Source organism: Schistocerca cancellata, chromosome 1 (genome assembly GCF_023864275.1).
Source record: "Schistocerca cancellata isolate TAMUIC-IGC-003103 chromosome 1, iqSchCanc2.1, whole genome shotgun sequence".
NCBI classification, from domain to species: Eukaryota; Metazoa; Arthropoda; class Insecta; order Orthoptera; family Acrididae; genus Schistocerca; species Schistocerca cancellata.
Genome location: NC_064626.1, coordinates 78,805,915 through 78,830,248, shown reverse-complemented (window position 1 = coordinate 78,830,248; position 24,334 = coordinate 78,805,915). Strand labels below are relative to the sequence as shown.

Sequence of the window (24,334 nt, the reverse complement as noted above, 5' to 3'; positions counted from 1 at the left end):
ATTACTAATTATGTCGAGAAGTTGGAGGATGAGGCGGGTATGGGGGGGATGAAGACCTGTGCCAGCTTGAAGGCAGTCAGTTCATCAGCACACCTCAATGGCAACGAGGTTACTTGCTGAAATATTGTGCCTGCTGTACACTGACTTCTCGTCATTCACCTGTGAACTATATTAGATATTAAGAAATCCCTCTTTTTCAGACGTGCTTTTTGTTCTAGGGTCAGATTGTCTTTTATATCCCCTTTACTTTGGCCATCACTGATTATTTTGCTGGCCAAGTAGCACAATTCATCAACAACTTTTAGTATCTCATTACATAAGCAAATTCCATCAGTAACACATGATTTAATTCAACTACATTGCATTACCCTCGTTTTACAAGTGGCATTCAATAAGTAGTGTAACACGTTTTTCCCCCCTGAATGGTTTTATTTGGCATTCCAATTCGCCATTTTACTCCCCACTCTTTTGGATGGAAACCCTATTTTGTAACGTAATCCCCGTTCAGTGTGACAGCCTTATGCCACCTTACTGGGAGGGCCTGTATGCCTGGATGGTACCACCCTACTTGTAAACATTGGGGCCAAAGTTTTGCTGCATTAATAACCTCCTCATTATCCACATACTGCTTCCTGCAGAGTGCATCCTTAGATGCACAGACGGTTCTTCATTGCTCTATAAGGTCTTCTGCTAGTTGGCAAGGAACCCAGCGACCACACACCTTTACGTACCACAACTGGTGGACAAGTGTGTCAGTACTACCAAGAGAGACATTGTAATGGAACATATTAAAGGCTTTACTGCACCGAAGTATGCGATACCCTCCAAATTCAACCAGTCTAACGAGTATTTATGATTATAGCAAAGGTATTGTGTATGTTAATAATGATTCCATAACATGTCTCCATAAACAGTCAACCCATTAAATTACACTGAATAACTGACCCACACAAAAGTTAATACCACTTGATCACTGATACAGCAAATGTCATCATGTAAAAACACTGAGTTCATCTTAAATAATTAATATGAATTACGAAAAATAGTGGACAACTTAGGTATTTTGGATCTCCTTAAATAAAAATCACCCAGTAAACATATTTGTTCACTAGGAGCATTTTCACTCAGTATTCACGAAATCAATCCTATTTTAGACGAAAACCAATGTCATTCTTAATAATTCATGTTATTTACTTATTTATGCAAATTAAAGGTATCAATTGACAAACTTCTAAAAAACGGCCTTTTTGTAACAAAGAATTATTCTGTCAAGTCAACAAATCTGTCTGTCATTTTAATAACATGTTAAATTATGTCACTCGATGCAAATTAATAACTTTTCTGCACAAATTAAGATAACAGATGTACATGTGACTTATAAACTATATCACTTTTTAGTAGTTCTTTGACAATGTTATAAATACGAGCAATAAGAAGGGTCGAGGGGCAGTCGGAATGTCACTTTGGTAAAGTGTGTTTGTGTGTTATTGTTTGAGGCGGATAAACAATGCAAAAAACATGTAAAGAAAGTACTACTTTGTGTTGAGTCATGGTCTTTGGTGGACAGTGGAATTAAGATGGACACCAGAGTAATAAATATTTGAAGTTTACATATTTGTTGGTTTCACTCATTCTTTATCATCAAAAGCACATAAAAAACACGGGACCTCATGTTTTTAACCCTAGACAACCAGATTTAGAGACAGCATCAACATCGAGACAGCAAGCAGCAGTGATTACTACAATGCATTTTAATGGCACCAACCTAACATCAAGTGCTAACAAGCTCTGTAAATGGGAGTGAAATAGTGCGATTATAGCAATTAGCAATATCTACGACCAGGCGACCATTACAACATGCAGTTAAGCAGTGCGATGTTTGATTGTGATCTTTTAATCGCCTCGAATGACTGTGTCTGCGCATTCATACATTGTTGGAGTCACAGCTGTGTGCAGCAGGCTGGAAAGCGTGATATCAGATACATTATGTGATCAAAAGTATCCGGACACCCCCCACACACATACGTTTTTCATATTAGGTGCATTGTGCTGCCACCTACTGCCAGGTACTCCATATCAGTGACCTCAGTAGTCATTAGACATCGTGAGAGAGCCCAATGGGGGACTCTGCGAAACGCACGGACTTCTAATGTTGTCAGGTGATACGGTGTCACTCATGTTGTACGTCCGTACACAAGATTTCCACACTCGTGAACATCCACAGGTCCACTGTTTCCAATGTGATAGTGAAGTGGAAACATGAAGGGACACGTACATCACAAAAGCGTACAGGCCAACCTAGTGTGTTGACTGACAGAGACCGCTGACAGTTGAAGAGGCTCGTAATGTGTAATAGGCAGACATCTATCCAGACCATCACACAGGAATTCCAGACTGCATCAGTATCCACTGCAAGTACTATGACATTTAGGCAGTAGGTGAGAAAACTTTTATTTCACGGTTGTGCGGCTGATCAAAAGCCACACATCGAGCCATTAAATGCCAAACGACGCCTCGCTTGGTGTAAGGAGCGTAAACACTGGACGATTGAGCAGTGGAAAAACATTGTGTGGAGTGGCGAATCACGGTACACAATGTGGCGAACAGATGGCACAGTGTGAGTATGGCGATTGCCCGGTGAATGTCATTTGCAAGCGTATTTAGAGCCAAAAGTAAAATTTGGAGGCGGTGGTGTTACAGTGTGGTAATGCTTTTCATGGAGATGGCTTGCACCCCTTGTTGTTTTGCATGGCACTGTCACAGAACAGGCCTACATTGATGTTTGAAGCACCTTCTTGCTTCCCATGTTGAAGAGCAGTTTGGCAACTGCATCTTTGAACATGATCGAGCACCTGTTTATAAACCACGGCATGTGGCGAAGTGGTTACATGACAATAACATCCCTGTTATGGAACGGCCTGCACAGAGTCCTGACCTGAATCCTATAGAACACCTTTTTGATATTTTGGAACACTGACTTCGTGAAAGGCCTCGCAGGGTGACACTGATACTTCTCTCAGCGCAGCACTCAATGAAGACTGGGCTGCCAACCCTAAAGAACGTATGCCTGCAAAAGTGGAAGCCGTTATCAAGGCCAAAGGTGGGCCAACACTGTATTGAATTCCAGCATTACCAATGGAGGGTGCCACGAACTTGAAAGTCATTTCCTGCCAGGTGTCCGGATACTTTTGATCACATAGTGTAGGTAAGCATGGCCTTGTAGCAATGATGACAGACACCTCACCCAATGACTCTTCATGCATTTGTTAACTGATGGGTCTCTGTAGATATTCTGCAGGCACCTATGAATGGCTGCAATGTTCTGGCTTTCTGCCAAATGAAACTCAATGATAACTCACTGCTTTGAATGCACCTCTGTTACAGACAACATTTTGAGACAACATATAGCGCTGCCACCTATTGGGACTTCAACAAACTATAGGGGTGGTAGCGGGAATATTCTACGATGACCCAAAACCAAATTCTGCGTATTTTCAACCGATACAGACTCAGAAAAAATGTGTGTTGCATTTCTTACTGAAGACCCCTAGCACTTTTGTGACCTCTTCTCAAGACAATATCCATTACATTCAACATCTCTTCAAAATCCTTTTGCTGTCTATGACAGAATTATATTGTCACTGCCAAACTTCATAGTTTTTATTTGTTCTTTCACTTCTTTGCTTAGTACTGCCTTGCCACGGGAGTTCTTGATATTCACAAAGCTGGATCACTTTTCTCCAAAGATGCCTCTACTTTTCCTATATGCAGACTCTCATTTTCCCCCAGTTACACATGCCTCTACAGCCTTACATGGCTCGTCTAGCCAATGTCACTTTGCTATTTTTCACTGCCTGTCTACCTCCTTTTTCAGGGGTCTATAACCCCATTTTACAGCTCCCTCAGTTGCATTTTTTAAAATTTTCTACTTTAGTCAATTTAATTCGATGTCTACTGTGTTATACAACCTTACATATGGGCCATTCATGAATCACTGTTATTGAAGCAATGGTTCTCCTCTGCATCTTAAGCTTGAAAGTAAATATATCATTGAATGAAACAGACAATAATAAAGAAAACATTGCTGCTGAACTTCAAATGTTAGTACAAGAATCTGGTGGATGCTTACAACATGAATGTGGCTGTACAGAAAGGCATCATACTCAGGAAGGTTATTAAGTCAGAACACATGAGACATCAATGCTTTCTCTCAACTACATCTGTAATTTGTAATCTAACAGGAATTTTCATTGTGATAAATTCAATTGATCATATTAAAGGTAGAGACCTGAGATACATTTGCAAATTTGCAATGCATAAATACTAGGCTTTCAAAATTCTATGTGACATGAAACATAAAAACCCTTATCAAACATAATTTATGTGAAGTTTAAAGTGTCAGTTATTACCCTGTGGCTTTAAAAGCATACAGCTTTTCGAATAAGATTTATTTGTAGCTACATTAGTTTTCACTCTGGAATTTGGTCCATCCAATCCATTACGCATACATTCACCTGGCACTAAGGGCAGTACCTTATCTTCACATCCATTTCTATAATCTGAAAGCGGCATGAACAAAATCTTTTAGTAAGAGCATATCAAACAATACGAAACTAAACAAATGTAATAACTGTTCTTGTGCAAGCCTCTCCATTTCTCCTTTGCTACTGCAACCTACACCCAGGTGAAACTCATTTCTAGAGTCAAGCATTGTTCTACCTCTACAATTTTTACCCCTTACACTTTCCTCTATAATCAAATTGATGTTGTTCTTTTAACTGATCACATCTTTTACTAAAGATATTCACAAATTATTTTTCCCCCAAATTTGATTATGTTCCTCTCGATTACTTACTCATGTTACCCAACTAATCTTCAGCATTCTTCTGTACTACCAGATTTCAACTACATTCTAGTCAAATACCTTACAAAATGTGATTCTTCAATGTTTCCCTTCGTAATTCATCATAAAATAGTTCACAGACAAACAAGCAGTTATGAGTGGACAATGAGAACAACATTTTACCAAGCAATCAGGTTGCTGTCGTGTAGCGTGTTGATGAACTGACAGACTAAAAGCTGCAGACTAGCACTGGTGACACCTCCACTGTTTCTCTCCCGATCGTTATATTTGTTGTTTGCTATCTGCTTCCTCTTCTTAAACAGACCAAGTGCAGGTTCCCGGTCTTTACTAACAATGTAGCCACTTACACAACTGATCAGCTGTTCACTTACACATATTTCAATAGATTCAAAAAATTTCGCTGATTGCACCGAGAGGCGAGAGATGTACACATAGCAGTTCTAAAAAAAACTGGCTTGTGTGATGCAGTTGTTAGAAAGCTACAATGAAGAATGTAGTTTTTACTGAGACTTGAATGACTTCCAAACATTCAAAAAGAGGGATGGCTTTAAGACCCAATTGTGAGCCACATTGATGTCAAAACTGACACACTTAGGCTGGGAAAAATCCACATTATATTTGCAACTTTGTGAATTTTGTTGGATGCCTTAACAACTTGAAGCTTAGGGATTTTGACATACTTGTGAGCTTTGATGTTGATGCTCTTTTCAACAGACTGCTTCTATAAGAATCCCTGGAACTTATTGGGCACAGATTTGACATACAGATTACCAATGTACAGCCATTTACTTTTTCGTAATATGGGTCCACAGCTTATACAAATTTTTTAAATGTCATCATCCTGTTTTTGGTTGTTAGAATGTTATTTGATGATTACAGTTTCCGCATTAAGCCATTTTCAAGCATAAGATTTTGACATGTTTAAAAAAAAAAAGTTTTGTAAAAATTTTATGCTTTAAAATGGCTTAATCCAGAATTTGCAATAAAAAAATATAACCTCTGAAATCATGACAATGACATTTAAAAAACCTTCGGGTATGGCTTAAGGTTGAAAGACTTTCTTTTCGACAGCGGTTACTACAAACAGACAGAAGGAGTAGCCATCGGGAGTCCACTCTTACCGATTGTTGCCAAAGTGTATATGGAACATTTAGAGAAGCAAGCTCTGGCATCAGCCCAATGAAAACCATCAAATTTCTTACCAGTATTTTGATGTTACACTCACCATACGGCCACAAGGAAGACATAAGCTGAATGCTTTCCTCATACATCTCAATTCCATACGCCAATTTTATCATGGAAGTCAAGGTGTTCCACTTTCTGGACGTATTCGTAAAAATAAGAGCAATAGGTACTTTGCAACACAGTGCATACCTTAAGAAAACACAAACCACCTTTGCTTACACACAGACAGCTGGCACCAATGGGCATGGGAGAACAGGGTCTTCAAAACATTTTTGCATATGGCTTGCATCCTCTCCAACAATGAGAGTTTCAACCAATAAATAATACACCAGTGGACAGTGTTCGGTGGAAAAGCTACGCAGAGAGGGAAATTAGAAGAATCCTATGTCCTACACTGAAGGTGCAGTCTGTGGAAACAAAGAAGACCCTCAGGAGGATGCAGCCACTCTGTTTATTCCATTCTGTAGAATATTATCTACAAATATAGGATGAAATCTACACAAACATCAAGTGAAGACCGTTTTTCACCTGCCAGATAAACCACGGTCAACGCTTGGTAGTGTGAAGGAATGACGGACACAAAAAATCCAGGAACTATAAAAGTCCCATGCCAGTGTGGCACAATGAACAAAGGTCAGACAGTGTATATTGTCTTAGATCACTATTTTGACCAACGGCATACCAGAGTGCAAGAGCCTAACATGTCGGCACTTGCAGAAGACTGATTATTGGAATTAAATGGAATGGATTATGACCGTCTAAGGTTTAACTTCTGGAACTGTGTAATTATAGAAACTATCAAGAGTCAAATCAGACAACAGATGACCAATATTGATGTGCCTACATTCTTAGTAAGGCTGGGAACCTGTACACAATCTGGTTAAGAAAGGGAAGGAGATATCCCACAACAAACTGATTTCAAAAACAGGTGGATCAACAGTGGAGATGCTTCCAAAACATACCCCTTGTGTGCAAACCATGGAAAAAGTGTGGTAAGAGGGAACAGGATGAGGAGATTACTAAGTATGTCGAGAAGTTGGAGGATGAGGCGGGAATGGGGGGGATGAAGACCTGTGCCAGCTTGAAGGCAGTCAGTTCATCAGCACACCTCAATGGCAACGAGGTTACTTGCTGAAATATTGTGCCTGCTGTACACTGACTTCTCGTCATTCACCTGTGAACTATATTAGATATTAAGAAATCCCTCTTTTTCAGACGTACTTTTTGTTCTAGGGCCAGATTGTCTTTTATATCCCCTTTACTTTGGCCATCACTGATTATTCTGCTGGCCAAGTAGCACAATTCATCAACAACTTTTAGTATCTCATTACATAAGCAAATCCCATCAGTAACACATGATTTAATTCAACTAAATTGCATTACCCTCGTTTTACAAGTGGCGTTCAATAAGTAGTGTAACACATTTTTTTCCCCCCTGAATGGTTTTATTTGGGATTCCAATTCGCCATTTTACTCCCCACTCTTTTGGATAGAAACCCTATTTTGTAACGTAATCCCCGTTCAGTGTGACAGCCTTATGCCACCTTACTGGGAGGGCCTGTATGCCTGCATGGTACCACCCTACTTGTAAACATTGGAGCCAAAGTTTTGCTGCATTAATAACCTCCTCATTATCCACATACTGCTTCCTGCAGAGTGCATCCTTAGATGCACAGACGGTTCTTCATTGCTCTATAAGGTCTTCTGCTAGTTGGCAAGGAACCCAGCGACCACACACCTTTACGTACCACAACTGGTGGACAAGTGTGTCAGCACTACCAAGAGAGACATTGTAACGGAACATATTAAAGGCTTTACTGTACCGAAGTATGCGATACCCTCCAAATTCAACCAGTCTAACGAGTATTTATGATTATAGCAAAGGTATTGTGTATGTTAATAATGATTCCATAACATGTCTCCATAAACAGTCAACCCATTAAATTACACTGAATAACTGACCCACACAAAAGTTAATACCACTTGATCACTGATACAGCAAATGTCATCATGTAAAAACACTGAGTTCATCTTAAATAATTAATATGAAGTACGAAAAATAGTGGACAACTTAGGTATTTTGGATCTCCTTAAATAAAAATCACCCAGTAAACCTATTTGTTCACTAGGAGTGTTTTCACTCAGTATTCACGAAATCAATCCTATTTTAGACGAAAACCAATGTCATTCTTAATAATTCATGTTATTTACTTATTTATGCAAATTAAAGAAGTCAATTGACAAACTTCTAAAAAACGGCCTTTTTGTAACAAAGAATTATTCTGTCAAGTCAACAAATCTGTCTGTCATTTTAATAACATGTTAAATTATGTCACTCGATGCAAATTAATAACTTTTCTGCACAAATTATGATAACAGATGTACATGTGACTTACAAACTATATCTCTTTTTAGTAGTTCTTTGACAATGTTATAAATACGAGCAGCAAGAAGGGTCGAGGGGCAGTCGGAATGTCACTTTGGTGAAGTGTGTTTGTGTGTTATTGTTTGAGGTGGATAAACAATGCAAAGAACATGTAAAGAAAGTACTACTTTGTGTTGAGTCATGGTCTTTGGTGGACAGTGGAATTAAGATGGACACCAGAGTAATAAATATTTGAAGTTTACATATTTGTTGGTTTCGCTCATTCTTTATCATCAAAAGCACATAAAAAACACGGGACCTCATGTTTTTAACCCTAGACAACCAGATTTAGAGACAGCATCAACATCGAGACACAGCAGCGATCCAGCAAGCAGCAGTGATTACTACAATGCATTTTAATGGCACCAACCTAACATCAAGTGCTAACAAGCTCCGTAAATGGGAGTGAAATAGTGCGATTATAGCAATTAGCAATATCTACGACCAGGCGACCATTACAACATGCACTTAAGCAGTGCGATGTTTGATTGTGATCTTTTAATCGCCTCGAATGACTGTGTCTGCGCATTCATACATTGTTGGAGTCACAGCTGTGTGCAGCAGGCTGGAAAGCGTGATATCAGATACATTATGTGATCAAAAGTATCCGGACACCCCCCACACACATACGTTTTTCATATTAGGTGCATTGTGCTGCCACCTACTGCCAGGTACTCCATATCAGTGACCTCAGTAGTCATTAGACATCGTGAGAGAGCCCAATGGGGGACTCTGCGAAACTCACGGACTTCTAACGTTGTCAGGTGATACGGTGTCACTCATGTTGTACGTCCGTACACAAGATTTCCACACTCGTGAACATCCACAGGTCCACTGTTTCCAATGTGATAGTGAAGTGGAAACATGAAGGGACACGTACATCACAAAAGCGTACAGGCCAACCTAGTGTGTTGACTGACAGAGACCGCTGACAGTTGAAGAGGCTCGTAATGTGTAATAGGCAGACATCTATCCAGACCATCACACAGGAATTCCAGACTGCATCAGTATCCACTGCAAGTACTATGACATTTAGGCAGTAGGTGAGAAAACTTTTATTTCACGGTTGTGCGGCTGATCAAAAGCCACACATCGAGCCATTAAATGCCAAACGACGCCTCGCTTGGTGTAAGGAGCGTAAACACTGGACGATTGAGCAGTGGAAAAACATTGTGTGGAGTGGCGAATCACGGTACACAATGTGGCGAACAGATGGCACAGTGTGAGTATGGCGATTGCCCGGTGAATGTCATTTGCAAGCGTATTTAGAGCCAAAAGTAAAATTTGGAGGCGGTGGTGTTACAGTGTGGTAATGCTTTTCATGGAGATGGCTTGCACCCCTTGTTGTTTTGCATGGCACTGTCACAGAACAGGCCTACATTGATGTTTGAAGCACCTTCTTGCTTCCCATGTTGAAGAGCAGTTTGGCAACTGCATCTTTGAACATGATCGAGCACCTGTTTATAAACCACGGCATGTGGCGAAGTGGTTACATGACAATAACATCCCTGTTATGGAACGGCCTGCACAGAGTCCTGACCTGAATCCTATAGAACACCTTTTTGATATTTTGGAACACTGACTTCGTGAAAGGCCTCGCAGGGTGACACTGATACTTCTCTCAGCGCAGCACTCAATGAAGACTGGGCTGCCAACCCTAAAGAACGTATGCCTGCAAAAGTGGAAGCCGTTATCAAGGCCAAAGGTGGGCCAACACTGTATTGAATTCCAGCATTACCAATGGAGGGTGCCACGAACTTGAAAGTCATTTCCTGCCAGGTGTCCGGATACTTTTGATCACATAGTGTAGGTAAGCATGGCCTTGTAGCAATGATGACAGACACCTCACCCAATGACTCTTCATGCATTTGTTAACTGATGGGTCTCTGTAGATATTCTGCAGGCACCTATGAATGGCTGCAATGTTCTGGCTTTCTGCCAAATGAAACTCAATGATAACTCACTGCTTTGAATGCACCTCTGTTACAGACAACATTTTGAGACAACATATAGCGCTGCCACCTATTGGGACTTCAACAAACTATAGGGGTGGTAGCGGGAATATTCTACGATGACCCAAAACCAAATTCTGCGTATTTTCAACCGATACAGACTCAGAAAAAATGTGTGTTGCATTTCTTACTGAAGACCCCTAGCACTTTTGTGACCTCTTCTCAAGACAATATCCATTACATTCAACATCTCTTCAAAATCCTTTTGCTGTCTATGACAGAATTATATTGTCACTGCCAAACTTCATAGTTTTTATTTGTTCTTTCACTTCTTTGCTTAGTACTGCCTTGCCACGGGAGTTCTTGATATTCACAAAGCTGGATCACTTTTCTCCAAAGATGCCTCTACTTTTCCTATATGCAGACTCTCATTTTCCCCCAGTTACACATGCCTCTACAGCCTTACATGGCTCGTCTAGCCAATGTCACTTTGCTATTTTTCACTGCCTGTCTACCTCCTTTTTCAGGGGTCTATAACCCCATTTTACAGCTCCCTCAGTTGCATTTTTTAAAATTTTCTACTTTAGTCAATTTAATTCGATGTCTACTGTGTTATACAACCTTACATATGGGCCATTCATGAATCACTGTTATTGAAGCAATGGTTCTCCTCTGCATCTTAAGCTTGAAAGTAAATATATCATTGAATGAAACAGACAATAATAAAGAAAACATTGCTGCTGAACTTCAAATGTTAGTACAAGAATCTGGTGGATGCTTACAACATGAATGTGGCTGTACAGAAAGGCATCATACTCAGGAAGGTTATTAAGTCAGAACACATGAGACATCAATGCTTTCTCTCAACTACATCTGTAATTTGTAATCTAACAGGAATTTTCATTGTGATAAATTCAATTGATCATATTAAAGGTAGAGACCTGAGATACATTTGCAAATTTGCAATGCATAAATACTAGGCTTTCAAAATTCTATGTGACATGAAACATAAAAACCCTTATCAAACATAATTTATGTGAAGTTTAAAGTGTCAGTTATTACCCTGTGGCTTTAAAAGCATACAGCTTTTCGAATAAGATTTATTTGTAGCTACATTAGTTTTCACTCTGGAATTTGGTCCATCCAATCCATTACGCATACATTCACCTGGCACTAAGGGCAGTACCTTATCTTCACATCCATTTCTATAATCTGAAAGCGGCATGAACAAAATCTTTTAGTAAGAGCATATCAAACAATACGAAACTAAACAAATGTAATAACTGTTCTTGTGCAAGCCTCTCCATTTCTCCTTTGCTACTGCAACCTACACCCAGGTGAAACTCATTTCTAGAGTCAAGCATTGTTCTACCTCTACAATTTTTACCCCTTACACTTTCCTCTATAATCAAATTGATGTTGTTCTTTTAACTGATCACATCTTTTACTAAAGATATTCACAAATTATTTTTCCCCCAAATTTGATTATGTTCCTCTCGATTACTTACTCATGTTACCCAACTAATCTTCAGCATTCTTCTGTACTACCAGATTTCAACTACATTCTAGTCAAATACCTTACAAAATGTGATTCTTCAATGTTTCCCTTCGTAATTCATCATAAAATAGTTCACAGACAAACAAGCAGTTATGAGTGGACAATGAGAACAACATTTTACCAAGCAATCAGGTTGCTGTCGTGTAGCGTGTTGATGAACTGACAGACTAAAAGCTGCAGACTAGCACTGGTGACACCTCCACTGTTTCTCTCCCGATCGTTATATTTGTTGTTTGCTATCTGCTTCCTCTTCTTAAACAGACCAAGTGCAGGTTCCCGGTCTTTACTAACAATGTAGCCACTTACACAACTGATCAGCTGTTCACTTACACATATTTCAATAGATTCAAAAAATTTCGCTGATTGCACCGAGAGGCGAGAGATGTACACATAGCAGTTCTAAAAAAAACTGGCTTGTGTGATGCAGTTGTTAGAAAGCTACAATGAAGAATGTAGTTTTTACTGAGACTTGAATGACTTCCAAACATTCAAAAAGAGGGATGGCTTTAAGACCCAATTGTGAGCCACATTGATGTCAAAACTGACACACTTAGGCTGGGAAAAATCCACATTATATTTGCAACTTTGTGAATTTTGTTGGATGCCTTAACAACTTGAAGCTTAGGGATTTTGACATACTTGTGAGCTTTGATGTTGATGCTCTTTTCAACAGACTGCTTCTATAAGAATCCCTGGAACTTATTGGGCACAGATTTGACATACAGATTACCAATGTACAGCCATTTACTTTTTCGTAATATGGGTCCACAGCTTATACAAATTTTTTAAATGTCATCATCCTGTTTTTGGTTGTTAGAATGTTATTTGATGATTACAGTTTCCGCATTAAGCCATTTTCAAGCATAAGATTTTGACATGTTTAAAAAAAAAAAGTTTTGTAAAAATTTTATGCTTTAAAATGGCTTAATCCAGAATTTGCAATAAAAAAATATAACCTCTGAAATCATGACAATGACATTTAAAAAACCTTCGGGTATGGCTTAAGGTTGAAAGACTTTCTTTTCGACAGCGGTTACTACAAACAGACAGAAGGAGTAGCCATCGGGAGTCCACTCTTACCGATTGTTGCCAAAGTGTATATGGAACATTTAGAGAAGCAAGCTCTGGCATCAGCCCAATGAAAACCATCAAATTTCTTACCAGTATTTTGATGTTACACTCACCATACGGCCACAAGGAAGACATAAGCTGAATGCTTTCCTCATACATCTCAATTCCATACGCCAATTTTATCATGGAAGTCAAGGTGTTCCACTTTCTGGACGTATTCGTAAAAATAAGAGCAATAGGTACTTTGCAACACAGTGCATACCTTAAGAAAACACAAACCACCTTTGCTTACACACAGACAGCTGGCACCAATGGGCATGGGAGAACAGGGTCTTCAAAACATTTTTGCATATGGCTTGCATCCTCTCCAACAATGAGAGTTTCAACCAATAAATAATACACCAGTGGACAGTGTTCGGTGGAAAAGCTACGCAGAGAGGGAAATTAGAAGAATCCTATGTCCTACACTGAAGGTGCAGTCTGTGGAAACAAAGAAGACCCTCAGGAGGATGCAGCCACTCTGTTTATTCCATTCTGTAGAATATTATCTACAAATATAGGATGAAATCTACACAAACATCAAGTGAAGACCGTTTTTCACCTGCCAGATAAACCACGGTCAACGCTTGGTAGTGTGAAGGAATGACGGACACAAAAAATCCAGGAACTATAAAAGTCCCATGCCAGTGTGGCACAATGAACAAAGGTCAGACAGTGTATATTGTCTTAGATCACTATTTTGACCAACGGCATACCAGAGTGCAAGAGCCTAACATGTCGGCACTTGCAGAAGACTGATTATTGGAATTAAATGGAATGGATTATGACCGTCTAAGGTTTAACTTCTGGAACTGTGTAATTATAGAAACTATCAAGAGTCAAATCAGACAACAGATGACCAATATTGATGTGCCTACATTCTTAGTAAGGCTGGGAACCTGTACACAATCTGGTTAAGAAAGGGAAGGAGATATCCCACAACAAACTGATTTCAAAAACAGGTGGATCAACAGTGGAGATGCTTCCAAAACATACCCCTTGTGTGCAAACCATGGAAAAAGTGTGGTAAGAGGGAACAGGATGAGGAGATTACTAAGTATGTCGAGAAGTTGGAGGATGAGGCGGGAATGGGGGGGATGAAGACCTGTGCCAGCTTGAAGGCAGTCAGTTCATCAGCACACCTCAATGGCAACGAGGTTACTTGCTGAAATATTGTGCCTGCTGTACACTGACTTCTCGTCATTCACCTGTGAACTATATTAGATATTAAGAAATCCCTCTTTTTCAGACGTACTTTTTGTTCTAGGGCCAGATTGTCTTTTATATCCCCTTTACTTTGGCCATCACTGATTATTCTGCTGGCCAAGTAGCACAATTCATCAACAACTTTTAGTATCTCATTACATAAGCAAATCCCATCAGTAACACATGATTTAATTCAACTAAATTGCATTACCCTCGTTTTACAAGTGGCGTTCAATAAGTAGTGTAACACATTTTTTTCCCCCCTGAATGGTTTTATTTGGGATTCCAATTCGCCATTTTACTCCCCACTCTTTTGGATAGAAACCCTATTTTGTAACGTAATCCCCGTTCAGTGTGACAGCCTTATGCCACCTTACTGGGAGGGCCTGTATGCCTGCATGGTACCACCCTACTTGTAAACATTGGAGCCAAAGTTTTGCTGCATTAATAACCTCCTCATTATCCACATACTGCTTCCTGCAGAGTGCATCCTTAGATGCACAGACGGTTCTTCATTGCTCTATAAGGTCTTCTGCTAGTTGGCAAGGAACCCAGCGACCACACACCTTTACGTACCACAACTGGTGGACAAGTGTGTCAGCACTACCAAGAGAGACATTGTAACGGAACATATTAAAGGCTTTACTGTACCGAAGTATGCGATACCCTCCAAATTCAACCAGTCTAACGAGTATTTATGATTATAGCAAAGGTATTGTGTATGTTAATAATGATTCCATAACATGTCTCCATAAACAGTCAACCCATTAAATTACACTGAATAACTGACCCACACAAAAGTTAATACCACTTGATCACTGATACAGCAAATGTCATCATGTAAAAACACTGAGTTCATCTTAAATAATTAATATGAAGTACGAAAAATAGTGGACAACTTAGGTATTTTGGATCTCCTTAAATAAAAATCACCCAGTAAACCTATTTGTTCACTAGGAGTGTTTTCACTCAGTATTCACGAAATCAATCCTATTTTAGACGAAAACCAATGTCATTCTTAATAATTCATGTTATTTACTTATTTATGCAAATTAAAGAAGTCAATTGACAAACTTCTAAAAAACGGCCTTTTTGTAACAAAGAATTATTCTGTCAAGTCAACAAATCTGTCTGTCATTTTAATAACATGTTAAATTATGTCACTCGATGCAAATTAATAACTTTTCTGCACAAATTATGATAACAGATGTACATGTGACTTACAAACTATATCTCTTTTTAGTAGTTCTTTGACAATGTTATAAATACGAGCAGCAAGAAGGGTCGAGGGGCAGTCGGAATGTCACTTTGGTGAAGTGTGTTTGTGTGTTATTGTTTGAGGTGGATAAACAATGCAAAGAACATGTAAAGAAAGTACTACTTTGTGTTGAGTCATGGTCTTTGGTGGACAGTGGAATTAAGATGGACACCAGAGTAATAAATATTTGAAGTTTACATATTTGTTGGTTTCGCTCATTCTTTATCATCAAAAGCACATAAAAAACACGGGACCTCATGTTTTTAACCCTAGACAACCAGATTTAGAGACAGCATCAACATCGAGACACAGCAGCGATCCAGCAAGCAGCAGTGATTACTACAATGCATTTTAATGGCACCAACCTAACATCAAGTGCTAACAAGCTCCGTAAATGGGAGTGAAATAGTGCGATTATAGCAATTAGCAATATCTACGACCAGGCGACCATTACAACATGCACTTAAGCAGTGCGATGTTTGATTGTGATCTTTTAATCGCCTCGAATGACTGTGTCTGCGCATTCATACATTGTTGGAGTCACAGCTGTGTGCAGCAGGCTGGAAAGCGTGATATCAGATACATTATGTGATCAAAAGTATCCGGACACCCCCCACACACATACGTTTTTCATATTAGGTGCATTGTGCTGCCACCTACTGCCAGGTACTCCATATCAGTGACCTCAGTAGTCATTAGACATCGTGAGAGAGCCCAATGGGGGACTCTGCGAAACTCACGGACTTCTAACGTTGTCAGGTGATACGGTGTCACTCATGTTGTACGTCCGTACACAAGATTTCCACACTCGTGAACATCCACAGGTCCACTGTTTCCAATGTGATAGTGAAGTGGAAACATGAAGGGACACGTACATCACAAAAGCGTACAGGCCAACCTAGTGTGTTGACTGACAGAGACCGCTGACAGTTGAAGAGGCTCGTAATGTGTAATAGGCAGACATCTATCCAGACCATCACACAGGAATTCCAGACTGCATCAGTATCCACTGCAAGTACTATGACATTTAGGCAGTAGGTGAGAAAACTTTTATTTCACGGTTGTGCGGCTGATCAAAAGCCACACATCGAGCCATTAAATGCCAAACGACGCCTCGCTTGGTGTAAGGAGCGTAAACACTGGACGATTGAGCAGTGGAAAAACATTGTGTGGAGTGGCGAATCACGGTACACAATGTGGCGAACAGATGGCACAGTGTGAGTATGGCGATTGCCCGGTGAATGTCATTTGCAAGCGTATTTAGAGCCAAAAGTAAAATTTGGAGGCGGTGGTGTTACAGTGTGGTAATGCTTTTCATGGAGATGGCTTGCACCCCTTGTTGTTTTGCATGGCACTGTCACAGAACAGGCCTACATTGATGTTTGAAGCACCTTCTTGCTTCCCATGTTGAAGAGCAGTTTGGCAACTGCATCTTTGAACATGATCGAGCACCTGTTTATAAACCACGGCATGTGGCGAAGTGGTTACATGACAATAACATCCCTGTTATGGAACGGCCTGCACAGAGTCCTGACCTGAATCCTATAGAACACCTTTTTGATATTTTGGAACACTGACTTCGTGAAAGGCCTCGCAGGGTGACACTGATACTTCTCTCAGCGCAGCACTCAATGAAGACTGGGCTGCCAACCCTAAAGAACGTATGCCTGCAAAAGTGGAAGCCGTTATCAAGGCCAAAGGTGGGCCAACACTGTATTGAATTCCAGCATTACCAATGGAGGGTGCCACGAACTTGAAAGTCATTTCCTGCCAGGTGTCCGGATACTTTTGATCACATAGTGTAGGTAAGCATGGCCTTGTAGCAATGATGACAGACACCTCACCCAATGACTCTTCATGCATTTGTTAACTGATGGGTCTCTGTAGATATTCTGCAGGCACCTATGAATGGCTGCAATGTTCTGGCTTTCTGCCAAATGAAACTCAATGATAACTCACTGCTTTGAATGCACCTCTGTTACAGACAACATTTTGAAACAACATATAGCGCTGCCACCTATTGGGACTTCAACAAACTATAGGGGTGGTAGCGGGAATATTCTACGATGACCCAAAACCAAATTCTGCGTATTTTCAACCGATACAGACTCAGAAAAAATGTGTGTTGCATTTCTTACTGAAGACCCCTAGCACTTTTGTGACCTCTTCTCAAGACAATATCCATTACATTCAACATCTCTTCAAAATCCTTTTGCTGTCTATGACAGAATTATATTGTCACTGCCAAACTTCATAGTTTTTATTTGTTCTTTCACTTCTTTGCTTAGTACTGCCTTGCCACGGGAGTTCTTGATATTCACAAAGCTGGATCACTTTTCTCCAAAGATGCCTCTACTTTTCCTATATGCAGACTCTCATTTTCCCCCAGTTACACATGCCTCTACAGCCTTACATGGCTCGTCTAGCCAATGTCACTTTGCTATTTTTCACTGCCTGTCTACCTCCTTTTTCAGGGGTCTATAACCCCATTTTACAGCTTCCTCAGTTGCATTTTTTAAAATTTTCTACTTTAGTCAATTTAATTCGATGTCTACTGTGTTATACAACCTTACATATGGGCCCTTCATGAATCACTGTTATTGAAGCAATGGTTCTCCTCTGCATCTTAAGCTTGAAAGTAAATATATCATTGAATGAAACAGACAATAATAAAGAAAACATTGCTGCTAAACTTCAAATGTTAGTACAAGAATCTGGTGGATGCTTACAACATGAATGTGGCTGTACAGAAAGGCATCATACTCAGGAAGGTTATTAAGTCAGAACACATGAGACATCAATGCTTTCTCTCAACTACATCTGTAATTTGTAATCTAACAGGAATTTTCATTGTGATAAATTCAATTGATCATATTAAAGGTAGAGACCTGAGATACATTTGCAAATTTGCAATGCATAAATACTAGGCTTTCAAAATTCTATGTGACATGAAACATAAAAACCCTTATCAAACATAATTTATGTGAAGTTTAAAGTGTCAGTTATTACCCTGTGGCTTTAAAAGCATACAGCTTTTCGAATAAGATTTATTTGTAGCTACATTAGTTTTCACTCTGGAATTTGGTCCATCCAATCCATTACGCATACATTCACCTGGCACTAAGGGCAGTACCTTATCTTCACATCCATTTCTATAATCTGAAAGCGGCATGAACAAAATCTTTTAGTAAGAGCATATCAAACAATACGAAACTAAACAAATGTAATAACTGTTCTTGTGCAAGCCTCTCCATTTCTCCTTTGCTACTGCAACCTACACCCAGGTGAAACTCATTTCTAGAGTCAAGCATTGTTCTACCTCTACAATTTTTACCCCTTACACTTTCCTCTATAATCAAATTGATGTTGTTCTTTTAACTGATCACATCTTTTACTAAAGATATTCACAAATTATTTTTCCCCCAAATTTGATTATGTTCCTCTCGATTACTTACTCATGTTACCCAACTAATCTTCAGCATTCTTCTGTACTACCAGATTTCAACTACATTCTAGTCAAATACCTTACAAAATGTGATTCTTCAATGTTTCCCTTCGTAATTCATCATAAAATAGTTCACAGACAAACAAGCAGTTATGAGTGGACAATGAGAACAACATTTTACCAAGCAATCAGGTTGCTGTCGTGTAGCGTGTTGATGAACTGACAGACTAAAAGCTGCAGACTAGCACTGGTGACACCTCCACTGTTTCTCTCCCGATCGTTATATTTGTTGTTTGCTATCTGCTTCCTCTTCTTAAACAGACCAAGTGCAGGTTCCCGGTCTTTACTAACAATGTAGCCACTTACACAACTGATCAGCTGTTCACTTACACATATTTCAATAGATTCAAAAAATTTCGCTGATTGCACCGAGAGGCGAGAGATGTACACATAGCAGTTCTAAAAAAAACTGGCTTGTGTGATGCAGTTGTTAGAAAGCTACAATGAAGAATGTAGTTTTTACTGAGACTTGAATGACTTCCAAACATTCAAAAAGAGGGATGGCTTTAAGACCCAATTGTGAGCCACATTGATGTCAAAACTGACACACTTAGGCTGGGAAAAATCCACATTATATTTGCAACTTTGTGAATTTTGTTGGATGCCTTAACAACTTGAAGCTTAGGGATTTTGACATACTTGTGAGCTTTGATGTTGATGCTCTTTTCAACAGACTGCTTCTATAAGAATCCCTGGAACTTATTGGGCACAGATTTGACATACAGATTACCAATGTACAGCCATTTACTTTTTCGTAATATGGGTCCACAGCTTATACAAATTTTTTAAATGTCATCATCCTGTTTTTGGTTGTTAGAATGTTATTTGATGATTACAGTTTCCGCATTAAGCCATTTTCAAGCATAAGATTTTGACATGTTTAAAAAAAAAAGTTTTGTAAAAATTTTATGCTTTAAAATGGCTTAATCCAGAATTTGCAATAAAAAAATATAACCTCTGAAATCATGACAATGACATTTAAAAAACCTTCGGGTATGGCTTAAGGTTGAAAGACTTTCTTTTCGACAGCGGTTACTACAAACAGACAGAAGGAGTAGCCATCGGGAGTCCACTCTTACCGATTGTTGCCAAAGTGTATATGGAACATTTAGAGAAGCAAGCTCTGGCATCAGCCCAATGAAAACCATCAAATTTCTTACCAGTATTTTGATGTTACACTCACCATACGGCCACAAGGAAGACATAAGCTGAATGCTTTCCTCATACATCTCAATTCCATACACCAATTTTATCATGGAAGTCAAGGTGTTCCACTTTCTGGACGTATTCGTAAAAATAAGAGCAATAGGTACTTTGCAACACAGTGCATACCTTAAGAAAACACAAACCACCTTTGCTTACACACAGACAGCTGGCACCAATGGGCATGGGAGAACAGGGTCTTCAAAACATTTTTGCATATGGCTTGCATCCTCTCCAACAATGAGAGTTTCAACCAATAAATAATACACCAGTGGACAGTGTTCGGTGGAAAGGCTACGCAGAGAGGGAAATTAGAAGAATCCTATGTCCTACACTGAAGGTGCAGTCTGTGGAAACAAAGAAGACCCTCAGGAGGATGCAGCCACTCTGTTTATTCCATTCTGTAGAATATTATCTACAAATATAGGATGAAATCTACACAAACATCAAGTGAAGACCGTTTTTCACCTGCCAGATAAACCACGGTCAACGCTTGGTAGTGTGAAGGAATGACGGACACAAAAAATCCAGGAACTATAAAAGTCCCATGCCAGTGTGGCACAATGAACAAAGGTCAGACAGTGTATATTGTCTTAGATCACTATTTTGACCAACGGCATACCAGGGTGCAAGAGCCTAACATGTCGGCACTTGCAGAAGACTGATTATTGGAATTAAATGGAATGGATTATGACCGTCTAAGGTTTAACTTCTGGAACTGTGTAATTATAGAAACTATCAAGAGTCAAATCAGACAACAGATGACCAATATTGATGTGCCTACATTCTTAGTAAGGCTGGGAACCTGTACACAATCTGGTTAAGAAAGGGAAGGAGATATCCCACAACAAACTGATTTCAAAAACAGGTGGATCAACAGTGGAGATGCTTCCAAAACATACCCCTTGTGTGCAAACCACGGAAAAAGCGAGCTAAGAGGGAAGGGGGGTGAAGGCCTGTGTAGCTTGAAGGCAGTCAGTTCATCAGCACACCTCATAATGGCAACGAGGTTATTTGCTGAAATATTGTGCCCGATATACACTGCCTTGCCGCGAACTACATTAGTTATTCAGACATCGCTTTTTTCAGAAGTGTTTTTTGTTCTAGGGCCAGGTTGCCTTTTATGTCCTCTCTACTTTGGTCATCACTGGTTATTTTTCTGCCCAAACTTCATAAACTACTTTTAGTATTTCATTACATAATCTAATTCCATCAGTAACACCTGATTTAATCCAACTACATTCCATCACACTTGTTTGATAAGGGGAATTCAATAAGTACTGCAACACATTCTTTCCCCCACGAATGATTTTATTCGGGATTCTAATTGACCATATTATTCCCCACTCTTTTGGACAGAAACCCTAGTTAGTAACATAATCCTCGTTCATTTGGCAGCCTTATGCCACCTCACTGGGAGGGCCTGTATGCCTGCATGGTACCACTTTCCTTGTTGACACTGAAGCCAAAACTTTGCTGCTCAATAACCTCCTCATCATCCACACACTGCTTCTTGCAGAGTGCATCCTTCATTGCATAGACGGTCCTTCATTGCTCTTTAAGGTCTTCTGGTAGGTGGCAAGGAACCAAGGGAGCGCACACCTGAGAGGCCGGAAAGCGAGATATCAGATATGTATGCATGACCTTGTAGCAATTACAACATACGCCTCACCCGATGACTCGCCATGCATTTTTAACTGACAAGTCTCCGTACACATTCTGCAGGCACCTATGAATATCTGCAATGTTCTGGTTTGCTGCCAAAAGAAACTGAATGATAGTTCTCTACTTGGAACATACCTCTGTTACAGATGCCATTTTGAAAACTACATACAGCACTGCCACTTATTTGAACTTCATCAAACTATAGGCGCAGAAAGGGGAATATTCTATGATGTCCCACAACAAAATTCCACATATTTTCTACCGATACAGACTCAGAAAAAATATGTGTTGCATTACTTACTGAACACCCCTTGTGCTTTTGCAACCTTTTCTCAAGACAATATCCATACCATTCAACATCTCTTCAAAGTCCTTTTGCTGTCTATGACAGAATTATATTCTCACTGCCAAACCTCAGAGTTTTTATTTGTTCTTTTACTTCTTTGCTTAGTATTGCCTTTTCACAGGAGTACTTTATATTCACAAAGCTGCATAACTTTTCTCCAAAGAAACCTCTGATTTTCCTATACGCAGACACTCTTTTTCCCCCAGTTATGCAGGCCTCTACAGCCTCATAGCTCGTTTAGCCATTGTCACTTTGCTGTTTTGTAGTGCCTTTGTACCTAATTTTTTAGGGCTCTATAATCACGTCTTTCAGCTCCCTTGGCTGCATTTTTTAAAAATTTTCTCCTTTAGTCAGTTTAATTCAATATCTGCTGTGTTATACAACTTTACATAAGGGCCATACTTCAATCACTGTTTTCCAAGCACTGTATCTCCTCTTCAACTTAAGCTTAAAAGTAAATGCATCATCAAATGAAACAGACACTAATACAGAAAACATTGCTGCTGAACTTCAAATGTTAGAAGAAGAATCTGCTGGATGCTTGCAACAACATGAACGTGCCTGTACACAAGAGGCATCATACTCAGGAAGGCAATACACTTAGAACACGTGAGACATCAATGTATTCTCTCAACTACATCCATAATTTGTAATCTAACCAGGAATTTTAATAGTGATACTCAAATTTAATTCATCCTAATAAAGGCAGAGACCTGAGGTACATTTACCAATTTATGATGCATAAATACCACACTTTCCAAACTCTATGTGTAATGAAACATGAAAATCCTTATCAAACAATTTTTGTGAAGTTTAAAGTGTCAGTTATTACCCTGGGCCTTTGAAAGCTTATAGCTTTTTGAATCAGATTTATTTGTAGGTACATTAGTTTTCATGCTGGAATTTGGTCCATCCAATCCATTATGCATGCACTCTCGTGGCACTGAGGGTGGTATCTTATCTTCACATCCATTTCTATTACCTGCAAAGAAGTATGAACAAAATCTTTTAGTAAGATCATATCAAACATAAGGAAACTAAACAAATGTAACAACTGTTCTTGTTGGTGTTTTTGTTGTTACACTATGCTATCCTGCGTAAGTCCAACCATTTCTCCTTAGCTTCTTTAACCTAAATCTATGTGAACCTCATTTCTAGAGTCAAGCCTTGTTCTACCTCTACAATTTTTACCCCTTACACTTTTCTCTATAAGCAAATTGATGAGGTTCTTTTAACTGATCACATCTTTTAGTAAAGATATTCACAAATTATTTCCCCCCCCCCCCCCCCCCAATTTGATTAAGTTCCTCTCCATTACTTACTCATTTTACCTATCTAACCTTCAGCATCCTTCTATACTGTCAGATTTAAAACTATATTCTAGTCAAATACCTTCAGAAATGTGATTCTTCAATGTCTCCCTGCGTAATTCATCATAAAATAGTCCACAGGCAAACAAGCAGACATGAGTGGACAATGGGCACAACATTTTTTGCCAAGCAACCACGTCGATGTCATGTAGCGTGTTGATGAACTGATCGATTAGAAGCTGGAGACTTTCACTGGTGGCATCTCCACTGTTTCTCTCCCTGAGTCATATTTGTTGTATGATATCTGCTTCCTCTTCTTAAACAGATTAAGTGCAGGTTCCCGGTCTTTACTAACAATGTAGGCACTTACACAACTGATCAGCTGTTCACTTATTTAGATTTAAATAGATTCAAAGAATGATACTGATTGCACCAAGAATTTTTGAGATGAAGATATGGCAGTTCAAAAGAATCTGGCTTGTGAGATGCAGTTGTTAAAAAGCTACAACAGAGAGCATAGGTTTTACTAAGACTTGAATGAGTTCCAGACATTCAAAAAGAGGGTTGGCTTTACACCCCAATTGTCCCAACTGGCACACTTGCTAAAGACCTTTAGGCTGGGAAATGTCCACATCACATTGTCACAGAAGAAACTGAGTAACACCATAGTGTAGTGGTTATGATACTAAACTGTTGCATGGAGGGTCACGAGTTCAGATCTCACCTGGACTGTACAATTTTAATTTC

General features: G+C 39.4%; 1 protein-coding gene across 16 annotated transcripts in view; it reads right to left on the bottom strand.

Annotated features, from left to right (window-relative positions):
• The window catches only part of LOC126165466 (uncharacterized), a 229,270-nt gene that overhangs the window by 48,413 nt on the left and 156,523 nt on the right, over positions 1-24,334 (bottom strand). For 4 of the 16 annotated variants that reach the window (XM_049920319.1, XM_049920320.1, XM_049920325.1 and 1 more), the window contains 4 exons: positions 23,110-23,259; positions 18,568-18,717; positions 11,489-11,638; positions 4,410-4,559 (listed from right to left, as the gene is read on the bottom strand). In XM_049920319.1, the coding sequence (XP_049776276.1) occupies positions 4,410-4,559; positions 11,489-11,638; positions 18,568-18,717; positions 23,110-23,259 (600 nt within the window). The remainder of the gene's footprint in view (positions 1-4,409; positions 4,560-11,488; positions 11,639-18,567; positions 18,718-23,109; positions 23,260-24,334) is intronic. The other 12 variants (XM_049920327.1, XM_049920331.1, XM_049920335.1 and 9 more) reach the window with 8 other exon arrangements.